General features: G+C 41.3%; 1 protein-coding gene across 2 annotated transcripts in view; it reads right to left on the bottom strand.

The window, feature by feature from the left end:
• Positions 1 to 27,116, bottom strand: part of Crebbp (CREB binding lysine acetyltransferase) — a 133,036-nt gene that overhangs the window by 36,705 nt on the left and 69,215 nt on the right. The window contains exons 4-14 of one of the 2 annotated variants that reach the window (XM_076840620.2): positions 23,953 to 24,193; positions 22,612 to 22,725; positions 12,169 to 12,411; positions 10,591 to 10,693; positions 10,143 to 10,289; positions 8,354 to 8,471; positions 7,215 to 7,386; positions 6,856 to 6,894; positions 4,612 to 4,736; positions 3,811 to 3,999; positions 1,604 to 2,020 (exon numbers count right to left, since the gene is read on the bottom strand). In XM_076840620.2, coding sequence (XP_076696735.2) covers positions 1,604 to 2,020; positions 3,811 to 3,999; positions 4,612 to 4,736; positions 6,856 to 6,894; positions 7,215 to 7,386; positions 8,354 to 8,471; positions 10,143 to 10,289; positions 10,591 to 10,693; positions 12,169 to 12,411; positions 22,612 to 22,725; positions 23,953 to 24,193 — 1,908 coding nt within the window. The remainder of the gene's footprint in view (positions 1 to 1,603; positions 2,021 to 3,810; positions 4,000 to 4,611; positions 4,737 to 6,855; positions 6,895 to 7,214; positions 7,387 to 8,353; positions 8,472 to 10,142; positions 10,290 to 10,590; positions 10,694 to 12,168; positions 12,412 to 22,611; positions 22,726 to 23,952; positions 24,194 to 27,116) is intronic. The other variant, XM_076840621.2, reaches the window with a different exon arrangement.

The following is a 27,116-nucleotide window of genomic DNA, read 5'->3' as shown; positions in this document are numbered from 1 at the left end:
GCTCTGGTTAGGAAGATAGTGACAGAACAAATCTAAGTTCTAATATAAAATTATTTTCTCCAAATTTTTTTAGCCAGGTGCCAAAAAAAAAGGCATAAGAGCCTGAGTTCGATCTCAGCACTGTAAGCAAACGTAACAATAGCAAAATCCAGAGATACCAATGAGGAAGGCTTAATCCCCATATCAAACAAACAAAAATTTTAAGGGAGGGTAATTTGCCTATTACAAGCAGGATATCCAATGGGCCTGTATTCATTGTAGAATGATGACAGTGGTGGAATAGGAAAACACTAGGAAGGAACCACAAAGCATTCTAAATTTTCAAAATCTTGGGGCTAGGTTGTAGCTCGTTGGCAGAACATGTATGAAGTATATATGAAGATAGTATGTGTGAAGCTCCAGGTTTGATCCCCAACCCTTACCCGACAAATGAATAATTTTTTAAAGTCTTACCCCAATGAAGTTGCAAGTAAACAAGCAAAAGACACCAAAAAATTTATAAGGAGATTACTTAGGAATTGGGGATGGCATTCATAAGCCTCTGGGCTCAATACCCAGAACCACAAAAACATAACAAAATTAATATTTTTTAAAAAATATTTTTTAGTTGTAAATGGACACAATATCTTTTATATAAAAATATAAAAGTATATATATATGTGTGTATGTGTATATATATATACACATATATGTTTGTTGTTGATGGACCTTTATTAATTTACTTATATGTGGTGCTGAGAATTGAACCCAGTGTCTCACATGTAATAGGTAAGCACTCTGCCACTAAGCCACAATCCCAGCCCCACAATATCTTTTCATATATTTATTTTTATGCAGTGCAGAGAATTGAACCCAGTGCCTCACAAGTGCTCTATCACTGAACTGTATTTTGGAAGGTGACAGGTTTAATTTAGTCTGTAAGAAAGTGATACTAAGCTTTCAGTGAAAACTTGAGAGCCAGATGTGATAATGACAAGTGCCGTCTTGAGGCACCCAGGTCAGTGGAGGCAGCCTTGCCTGGAAGGGCACCTGAATTGGCATTTTCTGAGGCCTGGGATGCAGCAGGCAGACATAATCATGCCCCTGCCACCTCTGAAGATGAATGGGAAATTCTGAGCCATAAGAGGTACAAGTTTGGCTCTGCAACTTTGTTATGAAAAAGAAAAGCCTTCACTAGACTGAAAAAATTTGATGGGAGGATGCAAGGTCATAAAATTAGGAGTATGACTTGCTTATCAAATCCTCAGAACAGCAGAAAAACTCTAACAACTCAGAAGACAGTAATCTAGGACAGACAAGGGGAAACACTCTGGATCTATGTATTGTTTAAAGATTCTACATATGACCTGGGTATGGTATCTCAATCATTAATGATTTCTACAAACTCCTTTAATTACGGGGGGGAAAACATAAGTCTTGTTCTGCATACACAGCGTTTGGTGCCAATGCTGGAAACAAAGCACAGCTTGTGACAGTTCCATTGGGGTACAGGTGCTTTCTGGTACTGCACCAAGATGGAGTAGCAACTTCATGACAGAAAATTCTTATGGGAGAGTATCTTCTAAGATTCTTGGCCTTAAGACAACAGATTAGAGAGGCTCACCGGAGTGCCAGGAGGCTGAGCATGCACAGGTGTTGGTTGCTGCTGCGATGACTGAGGGGTGGCCACAGATGGGGGCTGAACTGGGGTCTGAGGCTGTGGGGTCACCTGGGCCTGGGCTGCTGCCTGGACTGTAGGGGTGCTTTGGGTTTGGGCAGCACTGGGTACTGAGCCAGGAGTTGGGGTGGGAGTCTGCCCAGAAGATGACGCGGGAGTGGATGGTTGAGTGGGAGCTGCTGGCTGGGGAGGCGTCATCCCAGGTGGCGTCGGGTGCTGAAGAGATGGCATGCCAGCAGCTGTGGATGCAGGAGGGGGCGTCGGGTGCAACGGTGACTGCGTCACTGGTGGGCAAGGCAGCTGGTTGGCCTGCGGCCCCAGCATGTTCAGAGCATTAGGGATAGCAGCACCAGGCACCTGGCCCTGAAACAAATAGAGAATGTTAAAACCATTGGGACAACAGACTGAAAAATCGCTTATATAAAAATTTAATCATGGTTTCTTAACAAGGCCTGCAAGCTTCACAGGAATGTTCCATTTGTAAAAATTTATCAAGTTGTATACTTATAGTCATATGTCCTTTTAAATAAAATTAATGCTATGAATGTTTCTCATACTGTAAAATTTTTGGCTTAAACAAACATACATACAATCACTCAGTTTATTAGTTTCATGCCCCGTAACAGCTACTCATAGCTTAGAACATGGAAAAGTTAATCCTCTTTTTTTAAAAAAGTGAGTTATTTAAACACTAAAACTTTTTTTTTTAATCCATCCCTCTTTTTTTTTAATATTTATTTTTTAGTTCTCGGGGGACACAACATCTTTGTTTGTATGTGGTGCTGAGGATCGAACCTGGGCCGCACACATGCCAGGCAAGCGCACTACCACTTGAGCCATATCCCCAGCCCTAAACACTAAAACTTTTGTGTAGCGGCTCTCAATTCCTCAACCCAGGAGACACATCAGAATTATTTGTAGATGAAGGAAAGAAGAAAGAAAGAAGAAAGGAAGGGGGAAAGGGGAAGGGGGAAGGGGGAAGGGGAAAGGGGAAAGGGGAAAGGGAAGGGAAGGGAAGGGAAGGAAAGGAAGACAAGAAATCTAATCACTGTTCTAGAGCAGAGGTTAGCCCAAATGCAGTTGGCTGCTTGTTCCTGTAAGTCAATTTTTAATAGAAAGAACCATAATTGTTCATTTATGTGCTTTTTTATGGAAGCTGCTTCACTACAATAGCAGAGATAAATAATTAAAACTAAGACTATGGTACAGAAAGAGGAAAATATTCACTCTCTGGCTCTGTACATAGAAAAGGTTTATTGAGGGCTGGGGATGTGGCTCAACTGGTAGCGCGCTCCCCTGCGTACGTTCGGCCCAGGTTCAATCCTCAGCAACCACATACCAACAAAGATGTTGTGTCCCCCGAGAACTAAAAAATAAATATTAAAAAAAAAAAGAAAAGGTTTATTGACCTCTATTCCAAAGCAATAAGATGTTATGAAAATTTTTAAAAAATGGTCATTATATAGTAAATATATCTACTGTATTCAAAGACTCATTCAACATTACTTCATATTAAAAAAAAATAAGATGTGAATTTTATCTAAAAGATAAAAAGATTTGACCTGTTTAAACACATCCAAGTTTTGTATACAGTAGTAATCTGATGCACTACAATTAACAAAAGGGGGAGAGGAAGCAGTAAAAAGAAAACAGTTGTCTTCAGCTTTAGATTAAATAATTAAAAACATGTTCAGCAAGAAGTGAGCTACTCCAATGATTCTGTTAGCGTGACATCCCCCAGGCAGTGAGAGACAGGCAGCAAGATACATAAACTAAAACACTAAAAGTAAACTCATCCCTTTAAAAAATCCCAGTGTCTCTCAGGATCACATGTTAATCTTAGATTTTAAAAACCACAAAACAAATAAATAAAACCAAGAAAACCACCCCAAACTCAAAGATCAAAACATAAAACACATAAGACAAAAAATCACACTCCAATCTACTATTTGCATGAAGTTCACCAAGAAAGGACAAGAGGAATTCCAAATAGATTAAAAATTATTGGATAAACTAGGAAAAAATGAAGAGATGCTGATACATGAAAACTAATATTCTAAAATTTGAATTTCCATTAAATAAGACTGCTTCACACTGCAGGGAAGCTGGAGCTATATGGATGCCAACAGCCAAGGTCCCCACAGTAAACATACCTGTGACACGGCTGTCTGGGCAGCTGGCTGCCCCATGCCCACACTGTTCACACTCATGGCCCCACTGGATGATGGGAACTGGTTTTGTGGCAGAAACTGGTTCTGAGTGGGTGTCTGGGCCATCATGTTGTTGGCGTGTGCACCCATCATGTTGGGGGGCTGAGGCATCCGGGAAGGAGAAATGGCCATCTATAAGATAATAAGCATTCAGAGAGCTACAATGCAGACGGTATGGAACACGGTTTTCCAGACAAACAAAGCAACCAGAGAACCAAGGGCTTACAGAGTGCAGAGCACATGGCTTCAGTGCTGGAGACTGCCACTAGAAACCCTCCTAGTTCACAGACACTTTTCCTCGCCTTCTCAAGTAGTCTCTCAAATGAGCCAACTTCAAATTGTCCTACGAGCAGCAATCAATAGCATGCCAAGCTCAAACATTCCTTTTATTAGTTCAGTAAAGTGTTTAGAGAGCAGCCTCAGGAGAGCAAGCTCAAGTCAACAGACATTGGCAATCTCTGTCTGGCCACCTATCTGAGGATGGCTGCCTGCTCACTTTCAGAGCACCTTCCTTCTTACAAAACCAGGTATTTCTATGAATGTTATTCCAATAAAAATAAGTAACAACCAAATAATCTTCAATGTCATAACAAAGATTTTAAAAGAGAGAGAGATGTACGAAGTAAAGAATAACCCAAACTCCAAGGAACAGGTCCCACCATGTTCTCAGATGACACTTAGAATTCCCTGCTCAGACAGCATTCCTAAAGAGACAAGGGTTGAGAGGAGCGGAGAAGCACTCACCCCTGGAACTGAGGCCATGCTGTTCATCTGGACAGAGTGGTTCATTGGGGAAGCTGCACGTGGACCCATGGGTGCTTGTGGCAACTGGACACTCCCCAAGGACATTGGGTTAAATGAATTCATCCCTGTAAACACACCCACAATGCACTCTCAAGAAAACAGAATTACAACTTCTCAAGTAAAGAAAATAGAACACATAGACAACATAAGACAACCAAGAACAACTCACTCAGCTAACCAGAGAAGACAGTTAAGCAAGCGACTTCTCTACACTTAGGGAAAATGCACACATGTGGCATGAGAGAGTGGGATGGTAGGGAGAGCTGGGCAGAACAGGAGATGAGAATAGAAGGCCAGGTAAAGACAACAAAGGAACAAACAAGAGCTGATGTGCACTAAGCAAAAAAGCAGGTGAGGGGCACCGCAAAGGAATCCATCTATGTAGGGAACATTTCCTGAATCCAGGGCCAGCACCTGAATGTAGCCTCACTTGACATCACTTGGAGCAGCTGGCTCCCATCCTCCCAAGATTTCAAGTTTCTTGGCTGGGTTTACATTTATTGTTAGAATCTACGCTAAGACTAAAAGCACTGTTTCAATACTTTATAAGCACTTTTAGTGTTCAGGAAGTGCCCAAGGGCCAGCAGGTCTTACACCAAGGCTCTGTCAGTTTGTAGAAACTCCAAGCCACTGACAAAGACTTCATTAGGCAGCAAGTATCTCCAGATCACAGTGGCTAGTTCTTACTAACATCCAACAAAATTCTGCAAATTGTGAGCTCTAAGTAAAGGTCAGCTCAAGAGATCTTCCACCAAACAATGGGATCTAAAAGAAACCTTGGAGGACTTTCTGCAAGCACTGCCTTGACACTGGTATAGCCGTGACAGGGTCAAGAACATCTGTGTCTTGTAAACTATCTTCAGCAACTACCCAAAAAGTGCCATCAAGGCCCATGAGGAACTCTAAAGGAGCCTATCATTTAAAAACAACAACAACAACAACAACAACAAAAAAAAAAACCTTCCTTGACAGAAATGAGAGAGAGAGAGAGAAAAAAAAAAAGTTGGTACAAAGAAACAACCTCTAAAAATCCACATTTCCACAGACCTGGGTGTGCTGGTAGGGAGGCCAGTGGGTGCTCACGTAGAAAATGTCTTTCTCAGTAACCTTTAACCAGTGCCTCATGCGTGCTAGGCAAGTGCTCCACCACTGACCCACAACCTCAGCCCCCTTATTTATTTTTTAATTTTGACATTTTGACCAACAAGCTGTACCATCATATCCAAAGCATTCAGACCAAAGGCCAGAGCATCCCAAGATGGCACATAGAGCTTCCAATTTTCTAAGCTCTAATTTTCAACTTTTTGATTTGATTCACTTTCATATCTAGTGCATACAAATGGGTCCCTGATGATTCTATCCTATGTCTATTTCAGTATGTAGTAAGATTGCCACAGCTTTAAACAACCTTTCTCCTCTTCCAAACTACTCTGAGAGTAGTTTGCCTTGTCAACACTGCAACAAAGCCTCTTCCCTTAGAATCCAGATAACGTCACCACCTCATTTCACAATCTAGAGAAATAAGAACTGAAAGGCTTGCAAATGACTCCGGGCTTTGAACTCCCAAAAAGAGACCACAGAATCCTCCTGACTTGAGAAAGAGCCTATAAGACTGTTTAGAAAGATGCAACTATCTAAGCCTGCTGGGGCTTTCTGCACACAGGCTGCCGAAGCCAACATCCACCAGCCCACCTTAAACCCCACACCCTGGAATGGTCAGTGCACGTCCCTACCCGGCCTGCTGCAAGTACTCACCATCCCAGGGCTGGCTCTCACATGCTCTCCTGAGCATTTGGAACTGCCTCTTCCCCCATGTAAAATGCTTCTTTTTTGTACTATCCCTAAGAGCAATGTCTGACCCCCCCGACCCATTCATTTAAAGAAAGTTCTAAATCCTATAAAATAAATGATTTTTATTTTATTTAGTTACTTTTATGTGAGGTTGAACCCAGTGCCTCATACATGCTAGGCAAGTAAATCCTACTTTTGATCTCTTTTGAGATCTTTGCTATAATTTCCAAACTTCCAACCACAACGAATTCACACTACCTGTAGAACTGAATTCTCATCAACAAAATGAATGGAAAGAGTAAGAAAAGGTTACAGAGACATTGACAGAGAAAACAGAATAGAAAAAAAAAAATGTGGCTACTAAAATATGATATGCACCAAATAGTTAAATACCTTGAGAAACCTGCATGCGATTCAGGGGTAGGGGTCCATCTATAATGGCAAAAAAAGACAACTCTGGTTACTTAAAATAACCCTTGATTTAGGAGTCAGGAATTTTCTATGGAGGACTTCAAACATTAAGAGAAATAGTGAATGGGTCTCACAACACTTGCATTCTGATGCCAGGGCACCCTTTAAAGAGCCCTCCCCCAAGAGAAACTCAAATATCCCCACAGGCCACTGCCATACAAACAATATCTGAAGTGAAAGCTTTTGGAGAACATAATTCCAGTCTTTGAAATATATCCCAGACACAGAAGAAAAGCCAAGTGAACAGGCTAAGGGCTGGTGGGAGGAAATGCAGTCCTTACTTGGAGGTCTCACAGACTGGGCAGGTGGGATCACAGGGGGTTGAGCCCCAGGGGCGGGTAAAGCCGGCTGGTTACCCAAGATGCCTTGTTTATGTAAACGCGATCTCCGTTTTTCCTCGAGTTCTTTTTGTATCTTATAGATTTTCTCTGCTAATAAGTGATAGTATTCATCCTAAAAGGCAGTAACATTCAATATTAAGCATAAAAATAAATAAACAATCTATTTTGTTTTGGTGCTGGGATCAAACTCAGGGTCTTGTATATGCTGAACAGGTACCACAGAGCTACACCTCAGCCCAATTTTGGTGTGTTGAGGGGTGGTGGAAGGGGTACTGAGGATATAACCCAGGGGCACTTTACCACTAAGCTATATCACCAGCCCTTTTTATTTTTTGAGACAGGGTCTCCCTAAGTTGACTAGGACCTTGCTAAACTACAGAGGTTGACATTGAACTTGCAATCCTCCTGCCTAAACCTCCTGAGTTGCTGGGATTACAGGCATACTCAGTTCCTAGCCAATTTTTTTTTTTTTACAAAATTTATTTATTTATTTTTGAGAGAGAATTTTAATATTTATTTTTTAATTATCGGTGGACACAACATCTTTGTTTGTATGCGGTGCTGAGGATCGAACCCGGGCCGCACACATGCCAGGCGAGCGCGCTACCGCTTGAGCCACATCCCCAGCCCCCCAGCCAAATTTTTAAAAGTATATTGACAAAGATAACTGTTTAACATGTCTGATAAATCACAGGGCCAAATTCTTTCTGAATTTCTAGTGATTGATTTTATTGGACTTATCAAACAGTAGGTACTAAATGTTGTTATATGTCATTGTACAATGGAGCTTCCACTTGGGTATTCATTGATTCAGGCAATAAAATAACACAAGCATTATAAAGAACACCCACTATGAAAAGTATGTGCAAGGGATATTCTGTGATTGCACCCACCCCTTGAACCCCTGTAGATAAGCACTTGCAGTTAACAAGAGTGTCATGCAGGAATCTCTTATCTGGATCTTCAAGGCACAGGGTCCCCACACAAGTTCCCTCACTTCTTGACAATAACCAGACAGATGTAGCTCTCCCCACCGAATGTGCTATGCAGGCATGGCTACTAACTACATGGTGACCTACCCTGCTGTTAGCAGACTCATACATGTCTCCCTCCACTTTCTTGGCATAGGCAACCAGGTTCTCCATGCGACGATCCTTCAGAGCTGCAGGGTCAGGGGTTGGGAAGATGGCTTGGACACTGAAAGAATAATACACTCTATCAACAACCTACTTTCTTTTTTTTCTTCCTGATGGTACTAGGGATGTAACCCACTGAGTCAATTTTTACCCCCACTGAGTCATTTAAAAAAATTTTTTTTTTTTTTTAGTTGTAGACAGATACAATACCTTTATTTATTTATCTTTATGTGGTGCTAAGGATAGAACCCAGTGCCTCATGCGTGCTAAGCAAGTGCTCCACCATTGAACCACAACCTCAGCCCCCTTATTTATTTTTTAATTTTGACATAGAGTCTTGTTAAATTGCCAAGGTTGGCTTCAAATTTGCAATCCTCCTGTCTCAGCCTCCTGAGTCACTGGGATTACATGCATGTGCCACATGGATGCCCATCCTCAACCTACTTTCAGGGTCATCACATGAAAACTACAAAACCAGGATGGGCTACCTGTGAGGGTGACACAGTGCTGAGAAACACCCCAAACTCTCACCTCATACATGAACATGGGAAATAATCCTGACCTTCAATTTACTACATGTCAAACACACCACTATTTTGCTGCACCAAATATGTGCAGAGTCATTTCAAGAACAACATGATTTCAAGTCAATCCCAAATAACCAAAGGCCAATGCTCTCTCTGATATGTGGATGCTAAATTCACAATAAGGTGGGGGTGGGAATAGAGGTATTTTGGAATAGACACAGGGGAGGGGGCATAGGGGTAGGAATGATAGTTGAATGAATCAGACATCACTACCCTATGTGCATAAATGATCAAATAACCTGTGTAATTCTACATCATGTACAACTAGAAGAATGAGAAGTTATAGTCCGTTTATGTATGATATGCCAGAATGCAGTCTACTATCATGCATAAATCATTAGAACAAATAAAAAACATTATATATATATGTTATATATATATATATGTTATATATATATGAGAACAACATGATTTCAAATTCCCAAGCTTTAACACCTATTTATTATAAAAAAACATGATCAAAATAAGAGAGGAAAAACATTCAAAGAAATCTAGTTGATTAACTTCACCTTCAACTTAAATTAACTAGCTTTAAGATAGTGGATGGTCATGCTGTCTATACTCAGCAGGTCCAAATTCCCCCCAATTCTCAGGGGTCCTTTTTTTTTTGTACTGGGGATTAAACTCAGGGGCACGTTATCAGTGAGATAAGTCCCTCCTCTTTTTATTTGAAACAGGGTCTCCCTAATTTGCTTAAGGCCTTGCTAAGTTGCTGAGGCTGGCCTTGAACCTGTGATTCTCCTGCCTCAGCATCCCAAATCGCTAGGATTACAGATGTGTGCCATTCCACCCAACTATAAGTTTAATCTGAGCCACAAAAAAGGTAAAGCTCTTGAGCTAATCCTCAGAGCTCAGAGGTAAAGAAGCCGTGCTATAGTTTTTGCCCCTCTGCTATCTGATGCTTCTGCTCACTGGGGACCAAGGATCTGTGAAACCCAGCATGCCCAAGGAAGCCTGGGGTGGGGGGGTGGCTTTTTAAAACAAGCATGTGATGCTTCTATAGTTCTGTCACTTGAGACCAATGGGAAAATAAGAAATAAAAACAGACATCTATGAAACTGCAAAATTACAATGTTGCCTTCAGCCACAAAATGTAAATGGGGTGGTTGTGGCAGGGGTGGACGGATGGATGGATGGATACATACAGTTTATGCACTAGATGGCTCCGAAGGTCCTGAGTGACATGTTCATGCCAGCCTTTCCGAACTCCAGTGCTGGAAGGAGGTGCTGCTGCAGGTATCGTGCTGAGGTTTCCGATATTGCCAGAGTTTGAGCCATCGTTCATCAGTGGGCTAAGGAGGACACACATCTAGTTATTCAAGAGATTCAAAGGCTTTCCATCTCAGCAAAATATAACTTTAAAGTTAGGAGAAGCAAGGAATGTATAAACAAAACTCAATTTATGCTTAATTGATTCTGTTCCACATTTATAATTTTAAAGGGAGAGAAAAATGCCATTCACCCCCCCACCCCATTAAACAATCTTCCTCTCTACCACATGCTGAGGAAGGCCACAGAGTTGTGTGTGAGCCCTGCTCACTCTCGTGCCCATCTGTCCTTCAGATTAAGAGCTAACCGAAACCTGGGTCTTACTTGGTGGCCCCCAGGGAAGCTGGAAGAGCAGATTCTGAAAGCAAATTTGGTGGCTGCTGATCTGTTGTTATTCCTCCTGCTGGAATGTTCATCGGGTTATTTCCTTTAAAGACAAAGAGAAAAAAAGTCAGTTAACTTCTAGATTATAACATACATTTCTAAGTTCTGAAAACAAACAAGTCACCACATCAACAAGTGATTCACAAATAACAAATATAATGACAGGTACGCTGGGAGCTATATTTTCAGTAATGGTGAGCAACTCCTACAAATTCTGTTATTTTCTCACTCTGTAACCAAAATAAGACACGTTCAGAGGCTGGATGTTGTTCTAAGTACACTCTATGGCTGTAGGGAAAAACTATAAATGGCCCATTTGCAGACTCCAACTTTGATGTTTTATTAATGTTACACCCTAGACAATTAAGATAACTCAGTCATATCTTTGGGTCATTTTCTTTTGGGGGAATTATCAGAAAATAAAATCACAAATTAAATATAGGAGAAAAATATAGAAGGCCAATTTAGCTTCAGTCTTCACATGAAAGTAAGAAAAAGTTGAGATTCGAGAAGAGCAGTTAATAAAATTGTCAAAAATTACACTATTTGCAGGAGTGGGATCAGAACAGAACTTGGGTTGTTCTTGAGTCTTTTATCTAGTCTCCAGGCCAGTATTATATTTGATAGTCATTAAGGAAGCTGTTTTCCAAAATGCAACATAGGAGATGATTTTAACTGGTCATGTGGAGAATCATTTTTTGAGTCTCAAAACTCTTGTTCTGGGGCTGGGGATGTGGCTCAAGCGGTAGCGCGCTCGCCTGGCATGCATGGGGCGCTGGGTTCGATCCTCAGCACCACATAAAAATAAAATAAAGATGCTGTGTCCACCGAAAACAAACAAACAAATAAATAAATAAAAACTCTTGTTCTGTTGGGAAGAGGCTAGCCCAACTGCCTGCCTTCCCAGGCAGGACTGCTCATGTAGCCTAAGCCTGAGATTAAAAGCACTGTGGTCATTTGGAGAAAAACAGTAAGGAAACAATATGCAGAAATGGTAAAAACTGAGCAAGATACTGAAGGCTGGCAACTCATAGGCTGGAGTGACAAGAGCTGGTAACAGGAGATCCAGTCAGAAGTTTGACTGTAGAGTACAATTTCTGAGACGCCTATTGCTGACCAGTCCAAGTATAGATTGGTTAATTCCAGAGGTGGGTGAACCATGGTTAAGATGTGCCAGGAAGTGTCCATAGTAAGTTAGTATCCACCTAAGTGATATAACTGTAAGTATGATTTGTGAGATTTTTGCATCCTGAGCCACATGGCACACCCTTTATGAAAACTATTCAGGCAGAAGCAGCACAGCAAGCAGCAAAGCATTGCTTCACTTGTAAATGGTGTTCGTTTTACAAGCATGGTACACCTTCCTTGCATCAGATACCTTAGCTTTTTCTTAGAATTTGTTATTTCAACTATTGAATCTGAAGTAAAAACAAGAACTAAAAAGCCTTGGGTTCCAATAACAGTTATCATCCATTCACTGCATTTAAACAAAAGAAGGTCTTGAGCTCCTTCACATACCCAGGGGATTGAGAGTCCTCATCTGCTGGTGGGCTGGAGGCTGTGCTGGTTGCTGGCCAGGAACCTGAGGCTGCAGCTGCGTCTGAGGCTGGTTCATGTAGGGGAGTCCAAGAGCAGCATAGGCCCGCTGCATGGAGCTGGGGTCTATGGGATTTGGGTTACTTAAAGAAGTGGCATTTTGCTGCCCTGTGCCAACAGAACCAATTGTGTTTTGAATTCCACTAGCTGGAGACCCCAGGATGGCTAGAACAACAAACAGACAGGCAAAAAAGGTAAATAAAAGAGAGAAGCCCACATGGTATTTAAAAACGAATGAGAAGCAAATAAAATCTTACCAAAAGACTATACATACATGTCATAAAGTGTTAAAACAAGGCTATTGAAAAAGGAGCTGTGCTGAAAGTAAGAATCCTGTTCTATTCAGCTATTCTGGCAGTAGCTGAAGAATAAAAAGCTAAAGAAAATTTATGCTTCTATCTCAGAAAGCAACAGACCATAAAAATTGCAGAGATCACTTAATAAATATTAGCAGGAGGGAGTGCAGCTCAGTAGTAGAGCTCTTGTGTAAAATGCACAAGACCCTGGGTTCAATTCCCAGCACTGCCCACCCCCACAAAAAGTATTAAAGTATTATCTAGTAACTCCTAATACGACGATTCAAGAAAGTGGCAAGTGTGTGACAGGCAAAATTCCACAGGGATTGGCAGCCATCACTGAGACAACAAAGGAGTCTTCTTGTTGCCACCACCCCACATCCCTCATTGCTTCCATGCACAGGTACAGAGAGATTAGCAGAGGTAACACCTGGTACTTTCCAAATAACAAAATTACAATTTCTCTAAACTTACTCATACAATGACAAAACTAACAATAAGCCTTTCCTGTGGGAATTGTACAGAGAGCACAATGCTGGGCTCTCTACCTATTTGAAACTATTCAAGAACTACTGCTCCCCCCAAAACAACCCAATCAATAAATGGGCTAAGGAGCTGAACAGATACTTCTCAGAAGAAATGCATTCAATCAACAAATATATGAAAATAGGTTCAACATCTCTAGTAATTAGAGAAATGCAAATCAAAACAACTCTAAGATTTCATCTCTTGCCATTCAGAATGGCAGTTATCAAGAATACAGACAATAAATGTTGGCGAGGGTATGGGGGGAAAGGCACACTCATACATTGCTGGTGGGACCACAAATTGGTGCAACCAAACTAGAAAGCAGTATAGAGATTCCTCAGAAAATTTGGAATGGAACTACCATTTGACCCAGTTATCCCACTTCCTGGTCTACACCCAAAGGACTTAAAATCAGCATACTATAGTAACACAGTCACATCAATGTTTATAGCAAGTCAATTCACAATAGCTAAACTGTGGAAGCAATCCAGAAGCCCTTCAATAGAAGAATGGATAAAGAAACTGTAGAATATTACTCAGCATTAAAAGAGAATAAAATTATGGCATTTGCAGGTAAATGGGTAGCATTGGAGAATATCATGCTAAGCGAAGTAAGCCCCCAAAGGCTGAATGTTTTCTCTGATAAGTGGATGCTGATCTATAATGGAAGGGGGGGGGCATGGGAAAAATGGAGAAACTTTGATGGGGCCAAGGGGAGGGAGAGATGGGAAGCGGGAGTGGGAAGGGGAAATGGGGGCAGGAAAGATGGTGGAATGAGATGGACATCATTACCCTAGGTGCATGTAAGACTGCACATATGGTGCGATGCTACATCATACACAACCAGAGAAATGAAAAATTGTGCTGCAATTGTGTACAATGAATCAAAATACATTCTTGTGTTATATACATCTAATTAAAATAATTAAATAAATTAATAATAATTTAAAAAAGAACTATTGCCCTTGACAGACTTAACTGATGTGGCTGAGATTAAGGAATGGAATGAGCTCTGAAGATTCTGTTCTGGTTTTCATTTATCCAGGTACCACCCACCTCAGTACCCCCTGATTTTCAGGACCTGGATCTGTCTCACCACCAGTCCCACAAGTGCCAGGTAGACCAGTTGCCCCACTTAGTGGATTAGCCCCAAGGGACTAAAGGAAAAGCCAATGTCAGAATAAGAAACTCTGGTGGCCAGAGTTGTGGCTCAGTGATAGAGCGCTTGCCTAGCATGTGCGAGGCCCTGGGTTGGATCCTTGGCACCACATAAAAATAAATAAAATAAAGGTATTGTGTCCAACTACAACTAAAAAATAAATATTAAAAAAACAACAACAAGGAACTCCACTCTAAAAGGCTTTCAAATTAATTGAGAGATGACCTTAAACTTTGATTTCCTTGGTCACTGGAGGTTCAATTCCATCTATCCATCCACCCATCTATCCATCTGTCCATCCCAATGTCCTCATTTGGTGAGTATTTACCACATGACAGAAGTTTTATGTCATACTATTTACTGTTACTCTTTATCTTTACTTTTGGAGGTACTGGGGATCAAACCCAGGGCCTTATGTAGGCTAAGCAAGCAATCTACCACTGAGCTACAACCCCAACCCCAACAGTCCTATTTGTTGTAACTCTGGAACTTCAAAGCCATGTTAAAAATAACAGCTTAGCCTGGTGAGATGGCACATACCCATAATCCAGTGACTGGGGAACACCAGTTCAAGGCCAGTGATGGCAACTTAGCCAAGACCCTGCCTCAAAATAAAAAATAGAAAGGGTTGGGATATAGCTCAGTTGTAAAGTGCCCCTGGATTCAATTCCCCAGTCACACCCTGCCCACCCCCCCACCACAGCAGCTTACAAAATTAATACATCTACATAATATTTTGACATCATAAAACACTATCACAAAATCTTTCTTTCAAATTCAAACCACTAATGTATAAGCACTATTCTGTCATTCAACTACCAGTGCAAGTATAAACATTTATCAGAGCAACTTAATTAAATCAAAACATGTGTTTAAAAAAAAAATAAATCTAGGTAATTACCCATTCCATACTATTAACTTTTCTAATAAGGATAGTCAGATCTCAAACTCATTAATGTTCATTAGACACAATTATACACACTAAGCACCTTATTATTATAAAGGAGAATCAATTCCCAAGATTCACCTTGCCAAGTGTGTAGGTGAAATAGTCATATACCTTTAGAAGTATTTTGTCCAATAGCTAGTACTCCTGGAAACTTTAAGCACGTGTCTATCATGCTTCTGAAACTGACGTGCTAATTTTTTAGGAGGGTGGTGGTGGGGTATTAAAGATTAATCTGGGGACCCACTACATGCTGAGTTAGATCCCCAGTTGTATTTTATTTATTTTTTGATTTTTTAGAGACAGGATCTCACTAAATTGCCCAGACTGACCATTATCTGTGATGATGCTCCTATCTCAAGCTTTCTGAGTAGCTGAGATTACAGGTGTATACCTCTGCACCCAGCTCTTGCTGAACTTTAAAAAAAAGAACTATGATATAAAAAAAGAAAGTAATAATGGTTGGCTGGTTTACTCTGGAGGTGGGAGGGTTCTGGGGATAGAACCTAGGGTCTCATGCATGCTAAGCCCACTTCCATGCCCCAACCCAGAGTAGTTCACTATCACCTTATGGTGAACAGATGCAGACTGCATTCATATACAGAGTGGTGAATTGTGGCCAGGAATGTGAAGAAACAAAGTTATCTATGTAGCCTTCTACATCTGGGTGATAATACCATAGCTCTACTAGATTCCTCTTTCATTCACACTTTCCCAAATGACATCCATTTAGCTAAAATGCTCAACTAAGGGTGAAACACCATTCTTTAGCCTAAGGCCACCTGCCAGGCCATCAGTGACTCATTTACAAAAGGCCTCCCCAGGGAAGCTGCTGACATGGTCACTGTATTTTGTGTTTGTATTATAAGCGTTTATTTCCTAAATGTCAATGTTACCGTATTTTTTGAAAGAAAATATATCTATCAGAAGACAGGCACATGTTTGGAACTTAGCATTTCTAACAATTCAGAGCAAGGAAAAGAAATTACACAGGCCTCTGGGTTTGGGGTTGTGGCTCAGTGGTAGAGGGCTTGCCTAGCATGCATGAGGCACTGAGTTCAATCCCTGGCACCATATAAAAATAAACAAATAAAATAAAGGGGCTGGGGATGTGGCACAAGCGGTAGCGCGCTCACCTGGCATGCGTGTGGCCCAGGTTCAATCCTCAGCACCACATACAATGTGTCCATCGAAAACTAAAAAATAAATATTAAAAAATTCTCTCTCTCTCTCTTTAAAAATAAAATAAAGGTATTGTGTCCACCTACAACTAAAAATATATTAAAAAAAAGAAAAGAAATTATAAAAGACTGTGACATTATGGCCACAACATGTGACCCAAATGATGCTGCTGGATAAAAGGGCACACACAACTTTAGGATAAGGGACATGGGGCTTCCTGTGGGGTGATGGCTGATTGTCAGGGGAGTCATGTAAAACAACATCAACTGTTTTGCAACTCAGGATGCCACCAGAATCTGTGAAGGTTTTCCTAAGCCTTCTCTAAATTCCTATAGGGCCCACTAGGCCTCTGCTTAAGGCACTTATGTGTGTTCACTCACTCACTCAAGCACAAAATAGACTCAGGAGCATATTCTACCAGGCTCCCAAGTACAGGTTAAGCACCAAGTCTCTGCACTGTCTGAGCTTAGAATCTGCTGGGAGAAACAGAAAAGTAATCCAATCACCACGCAACTCAAGTCAAACTGAAGCTTTTAACAATACTTGAGTAAAACAAACAAACAAACAAAAAAAAAACATGTTCATATCATTGTCCCTGGACATCCCTGAAAGGTAGGAACCCATGTGAGACTCAAGCTTATTCTTCACCTGCCCCATGGAACCCTATGAAATGCCATGTAGACTCCAGGGGATTGGCAGCCCATATAATGCAGTGAGTAGCCATATCCATGCTGTCCTGCACGCAGCACGCTGGGAATGAATAAGAATGGATGGAGTGCTACAGAGAACAATGCATCTATCTGTATCCCCAAGAATGAGGTGTTCTATAGTCATCAATTTTTCATATTTGGAAAATCTTGGTCTTTTTGTCATTTTTACATCTTTTTTTTCCTTTCTAGAGCTTAATGCTATAGGATGTCACATCACAAGCCACAGTGTCCCAAAATTTCTCTGTGTGCTGAGGATACCCTTTTGTGCATGAAAGCTGATCAGTGTCAACCTGTAGCCCCTCTCAGGAGGAGGGTCGGATACATGAGAGAAAGTCAGGTGGGCTACACTTGAACTCCATTCCAGGGCACTCTCGGGATCTAAGTGCTAGTTCACCTCTCCCTGAGCCACTCACAGAAAGTCAGAAAGAAAAGCAGCACATGTTCCCCAAGCAGCAGGAGCCCAAGGAAGATGATGGAGAAGACTTAAGAATGAATATTTGGGGTTCTCCCTGGCATATCTTATAGTGTACCTGAATTCACACACCGTATTTGCTTTCTTAAAGAGATCTCCAACATCCTGCATCACCACACTCCTTCTGTTGTAGCTAAAATAGAGACCCAATGGCTTATGAAACAAAAGGCCAAATTTACCATCATTCTTCATGTCGGGATAAGGCAGTCTTTTCCCAGTGAGCACACTAAGAGGCTCCCTATATAGCACATAAAGCTTACTAGAAACATTCAGCAAACTAGTCCCTGATCATTTTCAATAAAACTGAACTTGATGTAGAAATTTAATGAAAATTACCACAAATTAAATTTCAAAGCTTTGTCAGGATGATGGAAGATATGTCACTAAGCAGACAAGGAAACTACTCTATTTGTCTCTTAGATTTCTATAGGAAAAGTGGTGCTAGAATTTATTCAGACTTGCAGATCTCTGCCAAATTTGCAGGAATCACCACAATGCCTTTGTGAGTCCTGTGTAGGTCAGCACTTACCTGTGACACAGCTTCTCTCTGTGCATAAGACAGAACTCCAGAACCAAGAACAATGCTCAAGTGTTCAGGTATCACCCAATTGTTCAGACCTGTCCTCACCACTGACACTATATCATATCTCAACAGAAGCCAAGAGATGCAGAAAAAATGATTCTACATAACCCAAAAGGCCAAGAAGCAGTCATTCTGATGAAATCTTTCACCAGAATCTGATGCTGAAGCCAGGGACAGCAAAACCACTGCTTTGCTATAGTCATATAGTCCCAATTTCTGGTACCTCCATCTCCACCACAGTCTGTTAAACAGGTGTCTAGAGACTACGAAGGGCTCAAGTGAAGCAAAGGGCCTGGCCAGCACCCAAGTAAGGCACTGGATGAGGGCAAGTTTTGAGGAGGAAGATTTTGACTCAATGTTAGCAAAGGAAGATATCTCAAACAAGCAGAGGCACAAAAACAAAACAAAAAACAAATAACCAGGCCACGCAGTGAGGGCCAAGGCAATGGGAGGTATTGGAGCAACAGGCTGGAGGACTACTTAGGTCTAGGGCTGGGGTTAACCTTTGAAGCTCTCACCTAATAATTCCTTGTGGGATTCAGAGTTGAGAAACCAGGTTTCGTTTAGAGAAATGCCTCTTCCTTTCTCTACAGCTTCAGTATGCAGGCATCCTGAGCAGAACATCTCAGGTTTTTTTTTTTTTTTTAAGTTTTTGGCGGACACAACATCTTTGTTTGTATGTGGTGCTGAGGATCGAACCCGGGCTGCACGCATGCCAGGCGAGCGCGCTACCGCTTGAGCCACATCCCCAGCCCTCAGCTTTTTTTTTTTTTAACATTTAAGTTTTTAGTGGACACAATACCTTTATTTTTATTGTTTTTTTTTTTTAATGTGGTGCTGAGGACTGGAATGCATGTGAGACGCGCACTCTTCCTCTGAGCCACAATCCCAGCCCAACATCTCAGATTAAAAAAAAAAAAAAAAAAAGTTTATTTTTTAGCTTTAGGTGGACACAATATCTTTATTTTACATTTATGTGGTGCTGAGGATTGAACCCAGTGTCTCATGCATGCTAGGCGAGCGCTCTACCACTGAGCCACAACCCCAGCCCCAACATCTCAGATTTTAATGTACACGTAGACTAAGTACCTGGGAATTCATTAAAAATGCAGATTCTAACGGGGTATGGTGGTACTCACTTATAATGCTAGTGACTCGGGAAGCCGAGGCAGGAGGAGCAAAAGTTTCAGGATTTGAGCTGGGGTATAGTTCAGGAGAAAAGCACCCCTGGGCGAGGGTGGGAGCGGGCCGGGAGGGGGGGAGAGGGAGGGGGGACGGGAGAAGAAGGGAAAAGGAAAAGAGAAAAGGAAAAGGAGATTCTAATATAGGAGGTCTGGGATAGGGCCCAAATCTCACCCAGGAGGTCACATGGATCCTAGCAAAGGAACTGAGGCACATGTCCACTCAGAGTTTTACTAAAGGTCAGATGCCAGGGTTGACAGTAGAAAAAGACCTAATTATTGAATAAAAGTTGAATATCTCTATAATAAATGTATAACTCAAGATCAGAGATTACAGAATTTCTAAAAAAAGTAATTCAAAGAAAAAAAAATCAAACAAGAATCTCAGCAAAAAAACATTCTCTGGGTAGAGACACCAATTACATGATAGAAGTTAAGAGTGGAGTGTGTGCCAACCACAGAGGTGTGTGTTAGGTAAGCTCAGCATCTGTGGGAGACACTGCCCAGAAGGCAGAGCCCCAGGTTTGCCTGGTCACAATTCTACAGAACAGGTTCTAAGGGGCCTCAGTAGAGCCTGGTCTTCAGCAGCTCACCACAGCCCACGTGATTCCAACCAACCCATCCTCACAGGCTTCCACAGTGCCAGCACTGTTCCTGCCATCCAGACTGTGCTTCCATTGATACTTTGTTTAAGTCAGTCTAAGCACACACCAAATCTCACCCCACCCATGGACCACCAAGAACCTGGCTTGCTATCACTTGAATCCTGAGTGAGGAAACCATAATATAATGATGGTGGTGGTAGTGATGATCAAGATGTGTGTGGCACTTGGGATTGAACCAATAGGTGCTCTACCACTGAGCTGTTTTTTTTGTTTTAGTTTTAATTAGCTTTAATTTTGAGACAGTGTCTCCAAGTTGCCAAGCCTGGCCTTGAAATTGCCATCCTCCTGCCTCAGCATCCTAAGCTGCTAGGATCAAAGGCATGCACTTCCGTGTTCTGTGCCTGGCCATCATGTTCTTTTTTTATTTTTATTTTTTTATTATTTTTTAGTTGTTGATGAACATTTTTATTTATTCATTCATATATATGGTGCTGAGGCTCAAACCTAGTGCCTCACACATTCTAGGCAAGCGCTCTCAGCCGCAGCCCCAGCCCCATCATGTTTTTTTTTTCTTACATACATGACAATAGTGGCCCATCACGTTCTTTTTTTATGCATATGTTCTGTCTCTAAAATCCAATCTTAACCTACTGAAGGATCAGATTCTCATTTATCTCTCAGTTCCTACAGCAGGTTCACACACTATGAGTTCAATTTGCTTTAGAAGACAAAAATAATAACAAAAATCAATATTGCTAAAAGCTTTCCCACTTTATAAGCAACTCTACTCATAAAACTATAGTGCTAGAGCCAGCTGATACCTAATTTAAGAAGCATTTAGAATTTTAAAAGTATTAGAATTCTCTTTTTTTCCATAGTAAACTACCAACACCTTTTGTGGAGCTCATCTGAACCTTCCCTTAGACTCTGCAGTAGGAAATGACCCTGGCAACACCTCCCAGTATGACTAGTAGGAAGACTGCGGCTTACCACTTGAGAGAGCATGTACCAAGTCAGCTTTCACAACATTTAAGAAGTTGTAAGGATGCTAAGAAAAATAAACCACATACACTTCTTTTCTTTATTTGAAACAAAAACCACATAAGTGGTTCTTAAAAAGAGAAATCATAAAAGTTTACAATTGTTATGGCAGTACATACTACATACACCTATAAATTAAACAACTATAATTTCAACAATGAGTATTGGACACTTAAAAAAGCCTTATACTGAAATGTGTCTTAAAGTACAAGATATTTAAACAATACAATATACTTAAAAAAATGAAGTTTTATAATAACTTAGAGGAAAAACAGACTATATTCCACAAGACATATTATTCTAAATATAGGAAGACCTATGATCTCAGAACTTTACTTTATGTAAGAAATGTCTAGGGCAATTGTGCATTAAAAATTCAAATTTTGTTCAATCAAAGAAAAATTTAACAGATTCAGGAAACTTTCAAAAGAAATTTATTGTGATTCCTCTGTTGGGAGGAAGGATAACAGGCTCCAGCAACCTGGAAATTTCTCTGTGTGCTGAGGATGACCTGTTGTGCATGAAGGCTGTTCAATGTCAGCCTGTAGCCCCCTCAGGAGGGTGGGATGCATGAGAGGAAGTCAGGTGGGCTGCACTTGAACTCCATTCCAGGGCACTCTCAGGATTCAAGAGCTAGTTCACCTTTCCCTGAGCCACTCAGAAAGTCAGAAAGAAAAGCAGCACATGTTCCCCAAGCAGCAGGGGCCCAAGGAAGATGACAGAGAAGCATTAAGAACCATTCTCGGAACAAAATCAGGGAGGAAGAAAGATGGCACAGATGAGAGAGAGTAAGATGAAGACTGCCACGCTGAAAGATTACTGAGCGGGGGCCTGAGGTGCATTTCCTAGCTGTCTGTAAGACAAAGACCACAGTTTCACCTCTGAAATGACAGGGCAAGGCCTTAGAAATGGGAAGAGATATTCATCCTTCTTACTGTTCTGAAGCCTACAAACAGCAGGGACCCTGGAGACCACATGCAGGCCTCTTGATGAACAGATATAAGCATAAAACTAAATGTACCAAGGGTTACAGAGACAGCTTCAAAGATGACAAACAATGGGAATGATTAAGATGTGCCAGTCCTGGGCTAGTGGAAGCTGAATAAATTGTTAGTTATACAAGTAGGTCTGGGAATTCCATTTCTATGTAGAAGAAAAGGTTCACAAATGCCTGCAGGTGGGATTATACCGACCCATCCCGGGTGACAGGGCCTTCAGACATACTTTTTAGAAGGGGATTCAATTCCAAAAGCAGTGCCTATTTATATGTCCACTGATGTCACCACCATTAAAAGGGACATGGCAGTGAATTCTTAATATTTGGTGATACTCAGTGAAATCACTTAGTATCTGGTAGAAAATACCATGTCTTCAAGTCAGCTCTTTGATCAAAGTGACCTTGCCGTTTTGCGCTCCATCAAGTACATGTACGCAAGGCGGGGAGCAGTGAAGATGAACGAAAGTCCAACGGCCATTGCCATTCATGTTTACTGGCAGCCCATCTACCCTCTGAGCCTGGCTGCACCTGGGTCTCTGTCCACCCTGCCTCACCCCTGTGCTCTGTGGCTGAAAACCCCTGCCCACTCCCTACCTACTCTAGGCACTCTCTAGAAACAGCTTCTAATCTCATCTCCGAGCTTCTCTGCCCCCGTGCTCACTTACTTTGTTGGTTTCGCTTGTCACTGGCATTTTTCAAAGGGAGGCAAACAGGACAGTCATGTCGTGTGCAGTTCTTCCAATGAGAGATGATTTGTCGTGAAGATGCACAATGGGCAACTATGACCAGAAAAACAACGAGATGTTATTTTTCTATCCAAATCGTCACACTTTCAATTACACCTAAATTATAATGCCAGATTCCATAAGAAAATGGTAACAAGTGTAACCGTAACACAATATAGGCAGTCCTCAACTTACAAACAGGCTGTTTTCCAAAAGGTTTGTAAGTTGACTATTGAAAATTCCAAACAAAAACTTCCCAAGGAAGCAATGTTATGAATGATGGGTGATTAAAGTTCAGCCCACAAAACAAAAGCTATTCAACCTAAAATACATAACAACTGCAATGAAAAGTAGAACAAATGTAGTTCTGTAATGCCACTATTTAAAATAAAAATATTAATTATGTTTAAAGATGAAACCACCTAAATACAACAGCTGAAGACTTACAGCTGGAGAAGCAAATGAGAAGACTGTGGAGATTCCAGAAGGGAGCGTAGGTGTTTGGAAAGTACTTGAGAGGGCACTTGACCCTGGTGATTTTCAGTCTTCATCTTCTAGCATCTAACCTTACCCTTTTTTCTGTGCTTCTATCATAATCAGGGTTACTCTGGGAACTCACAAATGTGAACATAGATAGAGAGGGAGACCAGGGAGATATTCTCCCCAGGGTTTATGAGCACAAGAAAGAAGAGAAGCAAAGAGAATAAAGATACTAGGAAAGTACAGCTGGTAACAGAAATATCTGGTAAAAGAGGGGAAAGGGGGCACATGATGTGCCTGATTCACTACCTCCCTAGGGATGACAAGGTGAGTTCCCTGTGTGACTGCCAGTCACTCAGGACAACCTGGTTGTCACTGAAGTAGCCTCAAGACCTAGGGCAGAGGAGCAAGGCAGTGGGCCACTGCTGGCCTGAGTCTTTGAAACAACCACAAGATAGACGCCAGGGTATGGGAAGGGTTCGTGCCCGACTGTGCATGTGCTGTGTTTGTTGCCCCAAACCGAACAGTCTAGACATTTACATCACGGATTACTCAAGAAGTGACAAAAGTCTTCCATGAAAAGAAGGAGGAAAAGAGCAAACTCGGGCATAGCCTCAAGCAGAAGGTTGCAGAGAAACAGAAAACCAGGCTGCCTTTCTCCTCAGCAGGTAAGCACACATCCTAAGCTACATCAAGGATGGGACCTTGGCCACAGGAGTCTTCTGACCTCAAGAGTGCTGAACAATAACAATGCCACATTCCACCCTGGTCACTGCCACCAGTTCAGAAAAGGGCACTTACCTTGGCAGGCCTTCCCAGCCTGACAATGAGTCATGTGATTCAAAACGTTTTTCATGGTTCGACAATGTGGGAGAGAGCAGGCCCGAACCTCTCCATTGGCTTGTTCTCGTCGCTGACATTTATGAGCATGAAGCAGTAGAACCAGCTGCTGCTGTATCAGTTTGCGTTTTTCAGGGTCTGCTGTGGGGCCTGTTGCAATTGCTTGTGTGGGTACAATTCCCACTGATGTCTGCATTTGAGACTAAAACAAAACAAAATAACAAAAAGTATTTTATTAAGCTTTTAAGAGTTTCAATTCATACTCATTTCACAAATGTGAAAGTTGTCAAATAAAACCAACTACAGAGAGGAGGTTGGTGTGTTTCTCTTATCCATCAGTGACTTTAAGAAGGTCCAGAAGCCAAGAACTCTATCCAACTCAGACGTAAGGCTGATTCAAGTTCCATCATTCAAACAAAAAAATGACACTATGAATGGTAGCAACCCAAACCCAACTCACTCTACACCACATACAACTACTGGAAAAGCTGCGTATTAAAGCAGGCTAAATTCACAAGAAAATTCTGCTTTTGTAGGTCTCCAATGGCCAAACAGTGGCAATTTCACAGGCTCCACCAAATTAAGAAGTTTGCCAGGGCAGGATGAACTACAACATACTACAATATCTGAAGTCACAAAGAGAATTACCATCACCTTCTGTTTTTTGGATTTCATTTGCAGTTTGACAGTGGTCCCTGCCTTACAGTACCTATCCTTAATACAACCATCCTGTATGAGTCTTGATGCTTTTTAAAGAAATGCTTTAAAAAAAATTTTATTTTTTAGGTATAGATGGACACAACACAATGCCTTTGTTTTTACATGGTGCTGAGGATCGAACCCAGGTCCCGCCAGTGTTAGGCGAGTGCTCTACCGCTGAGCCACAAAATCCCAGCCCCAAAGAAATGCTTTTGACTTTCAAAAAATTGCCATTCTGACATTTGAAATCTTTTTCAAAAAATATTTGATGATCTGCTAAAAATACAGAGTTTGCTTGTCTTTATCTTTCTGAAACAACAAGCCAGACCAAACATATCTCTTTAATGCAAAGAAAATGGAAAAAATGACCTGCAGAGTCTTATTCTTTACCAACTACCAACATTCTTCAGACAAACTTACTGCAAAGACCAAGTAAGAGAAATATAATCCTCCTACTATGTAGTGATAGCATCCACAGTTCAGAGGTTCTGAATATTCTCTAATATTCTGATACACCTACCCTGAGTCCACCGCACCTACTATCTTCCCTAAATCACACCACCAGTATGATGTTTTTGTATAAGAATCAAAACTATACAATTATGAGAAAGAAACTAAAAATGTTTCTTAATCAAGACTCATTTGCTAAAAGTTGTGATTTTCTATCTGGGTTTTATCCTCATGAGAATTCAGAAAATAAGTGTGCAGGAAAGCCACGTGGTTTTGCTAAAGAGCACAACCCCTAGAAGCCCAAGAACAACCCAAAGCAACAGCGAAATTCTGGCTATGGCAAAAGAACCTGAATGCAGAAGCACAGGAATTCTAGGAGAAAATAGCCTCTATTTCTTCTGTTTATCTTTTCCTGGTTAGGTATAAAGGCAATAAACATATACTGCAGATTTCATGCTCAGGATATAAAGTGCCCCTCAAAAGATTTGTGCTGAAGGCTTGTCCCCAATGCAGCAATGGGGGTGTGTGTGTTAGGAAATGACTGGATCACGGGGCTCTAGCCTCATCAGTGAATTAATAATTTGAATGAACTACTGGGAGATGGTAAGAACTAACAGGTGGGCTACCGCTGGAGGAAGTCCTGGCCCTGTCCTCACTCCCTCCTCATTGTCCCTGGCTGACATGAGCAGTTTTCCTCCAACATGCCTTTCCATACCATGTGTTCTGCCTCACTTCATACCCAAAGCAATGGAGTATTAATAAAAAGTATAAATAGGTTTTTGTTTCTTCTAATCTTTTTCTATATGTAGATGCACACATATGAACCATAATTAATACTTTCATATCTGACATGTAGATATGTCTGGTAAACACAAACATGCATATGTCTTGTTTCTCCAGGTCCTACCCTATACCACTGTGTTGTCTCATAGGTGTTGGTATGACCTGTAATGAAAGCACAGCATCTTACAATATAACCGTATGTTTATTTAACTAGCTTCCCACTGTGTTGTATAAGCTGGAAGCCCTTTCCTCTCCAAGGGTTTTTGCAATTTTAAATAGACAGTCTATAAGCAAAGTCTGTGACTGCACCCCTGTGAGCATTCAGTGTCAGTGCTCAAAGTCCAATCACAAGTCACTGGGAATGGAGACATGAACAAAAGTGAGATATGTATGGCCCTTGTTCAGGTATCTTTCTTTTGCATTTATAATTTCAAACATGCAGAAAAGTAGAAAGGACACCATCACCGGTGAACAAGTAACTGTTCTTCCCTATCAGCTAATATCCAGTCATATTCCTTTACCTGCCCACAAGATGTCCTCTACATCTGGTTTGCACAAACCAAGACTTAAGGCCCACACCCTGTATCTGCTCATCATCTTTAAGGTTCTTCATCTATTGATCTATCCCTTCTGTACTCTTGACAACCGGCTGGCACAAGAGATCACCCAACCATCTTTCCACTGCTGCTTAAACTACAGAAAAACCACACATAGGAAAACATAAAACTTAGGTACAAATTCTAGTAATTTGTAAATTATAAGCAGATTTTGTTAAATTACCAAAAATGATCTCAGGGCCTTTCATTTGGGATGTTTTTAATAGCATCTTTTACACCATACTTGACCATATGTCAACACAGTTGGAAACCATATGACAAATTAAAAACCTGCTCTACTATTTGCCTACCTGTGGATGGAGGACATGACTCACACAACATGCATCTTTAAAGCAGCCTGGAGGGTGGAGCTGAGCCAACAACAAAATGGAACAGAACATTTGTCTTGTGTCCTGGGTTTTGCTCTCCCCATGTAACTTGCTATGTCCAGTGCTCTGGTTTTTGCCAAGTACTCACAAATATAAGAGGTACATTTACTGCTCACCTCTCCCAGGCTAGTGTTCAATGAGCTAAAAGTGCTATGATGAACTGCAGGTGGCCTGCAAAAGCACACTTCAGACTCTCCCAAAGTCCCAA

The sequence above is a fragment of the Callospermophilus lateralis genome, chromosome 19 (assembly GCF_048772815.1).
Source record: "Callospermophilus lateralis isolate mCalLat2 chromosome 19, mCalLat2.hap1, whole genome shotgun sequence".
Lineage (NCBI taxonomy): Eukaryota > Metazoa > Chordata > Mammalia > Rodentia > Sciuridae > Callospermophilus > Callospermophilus lateralis.
This window is presented reverse-complemented; position numbering and strand designations above follow the sequence as displayed.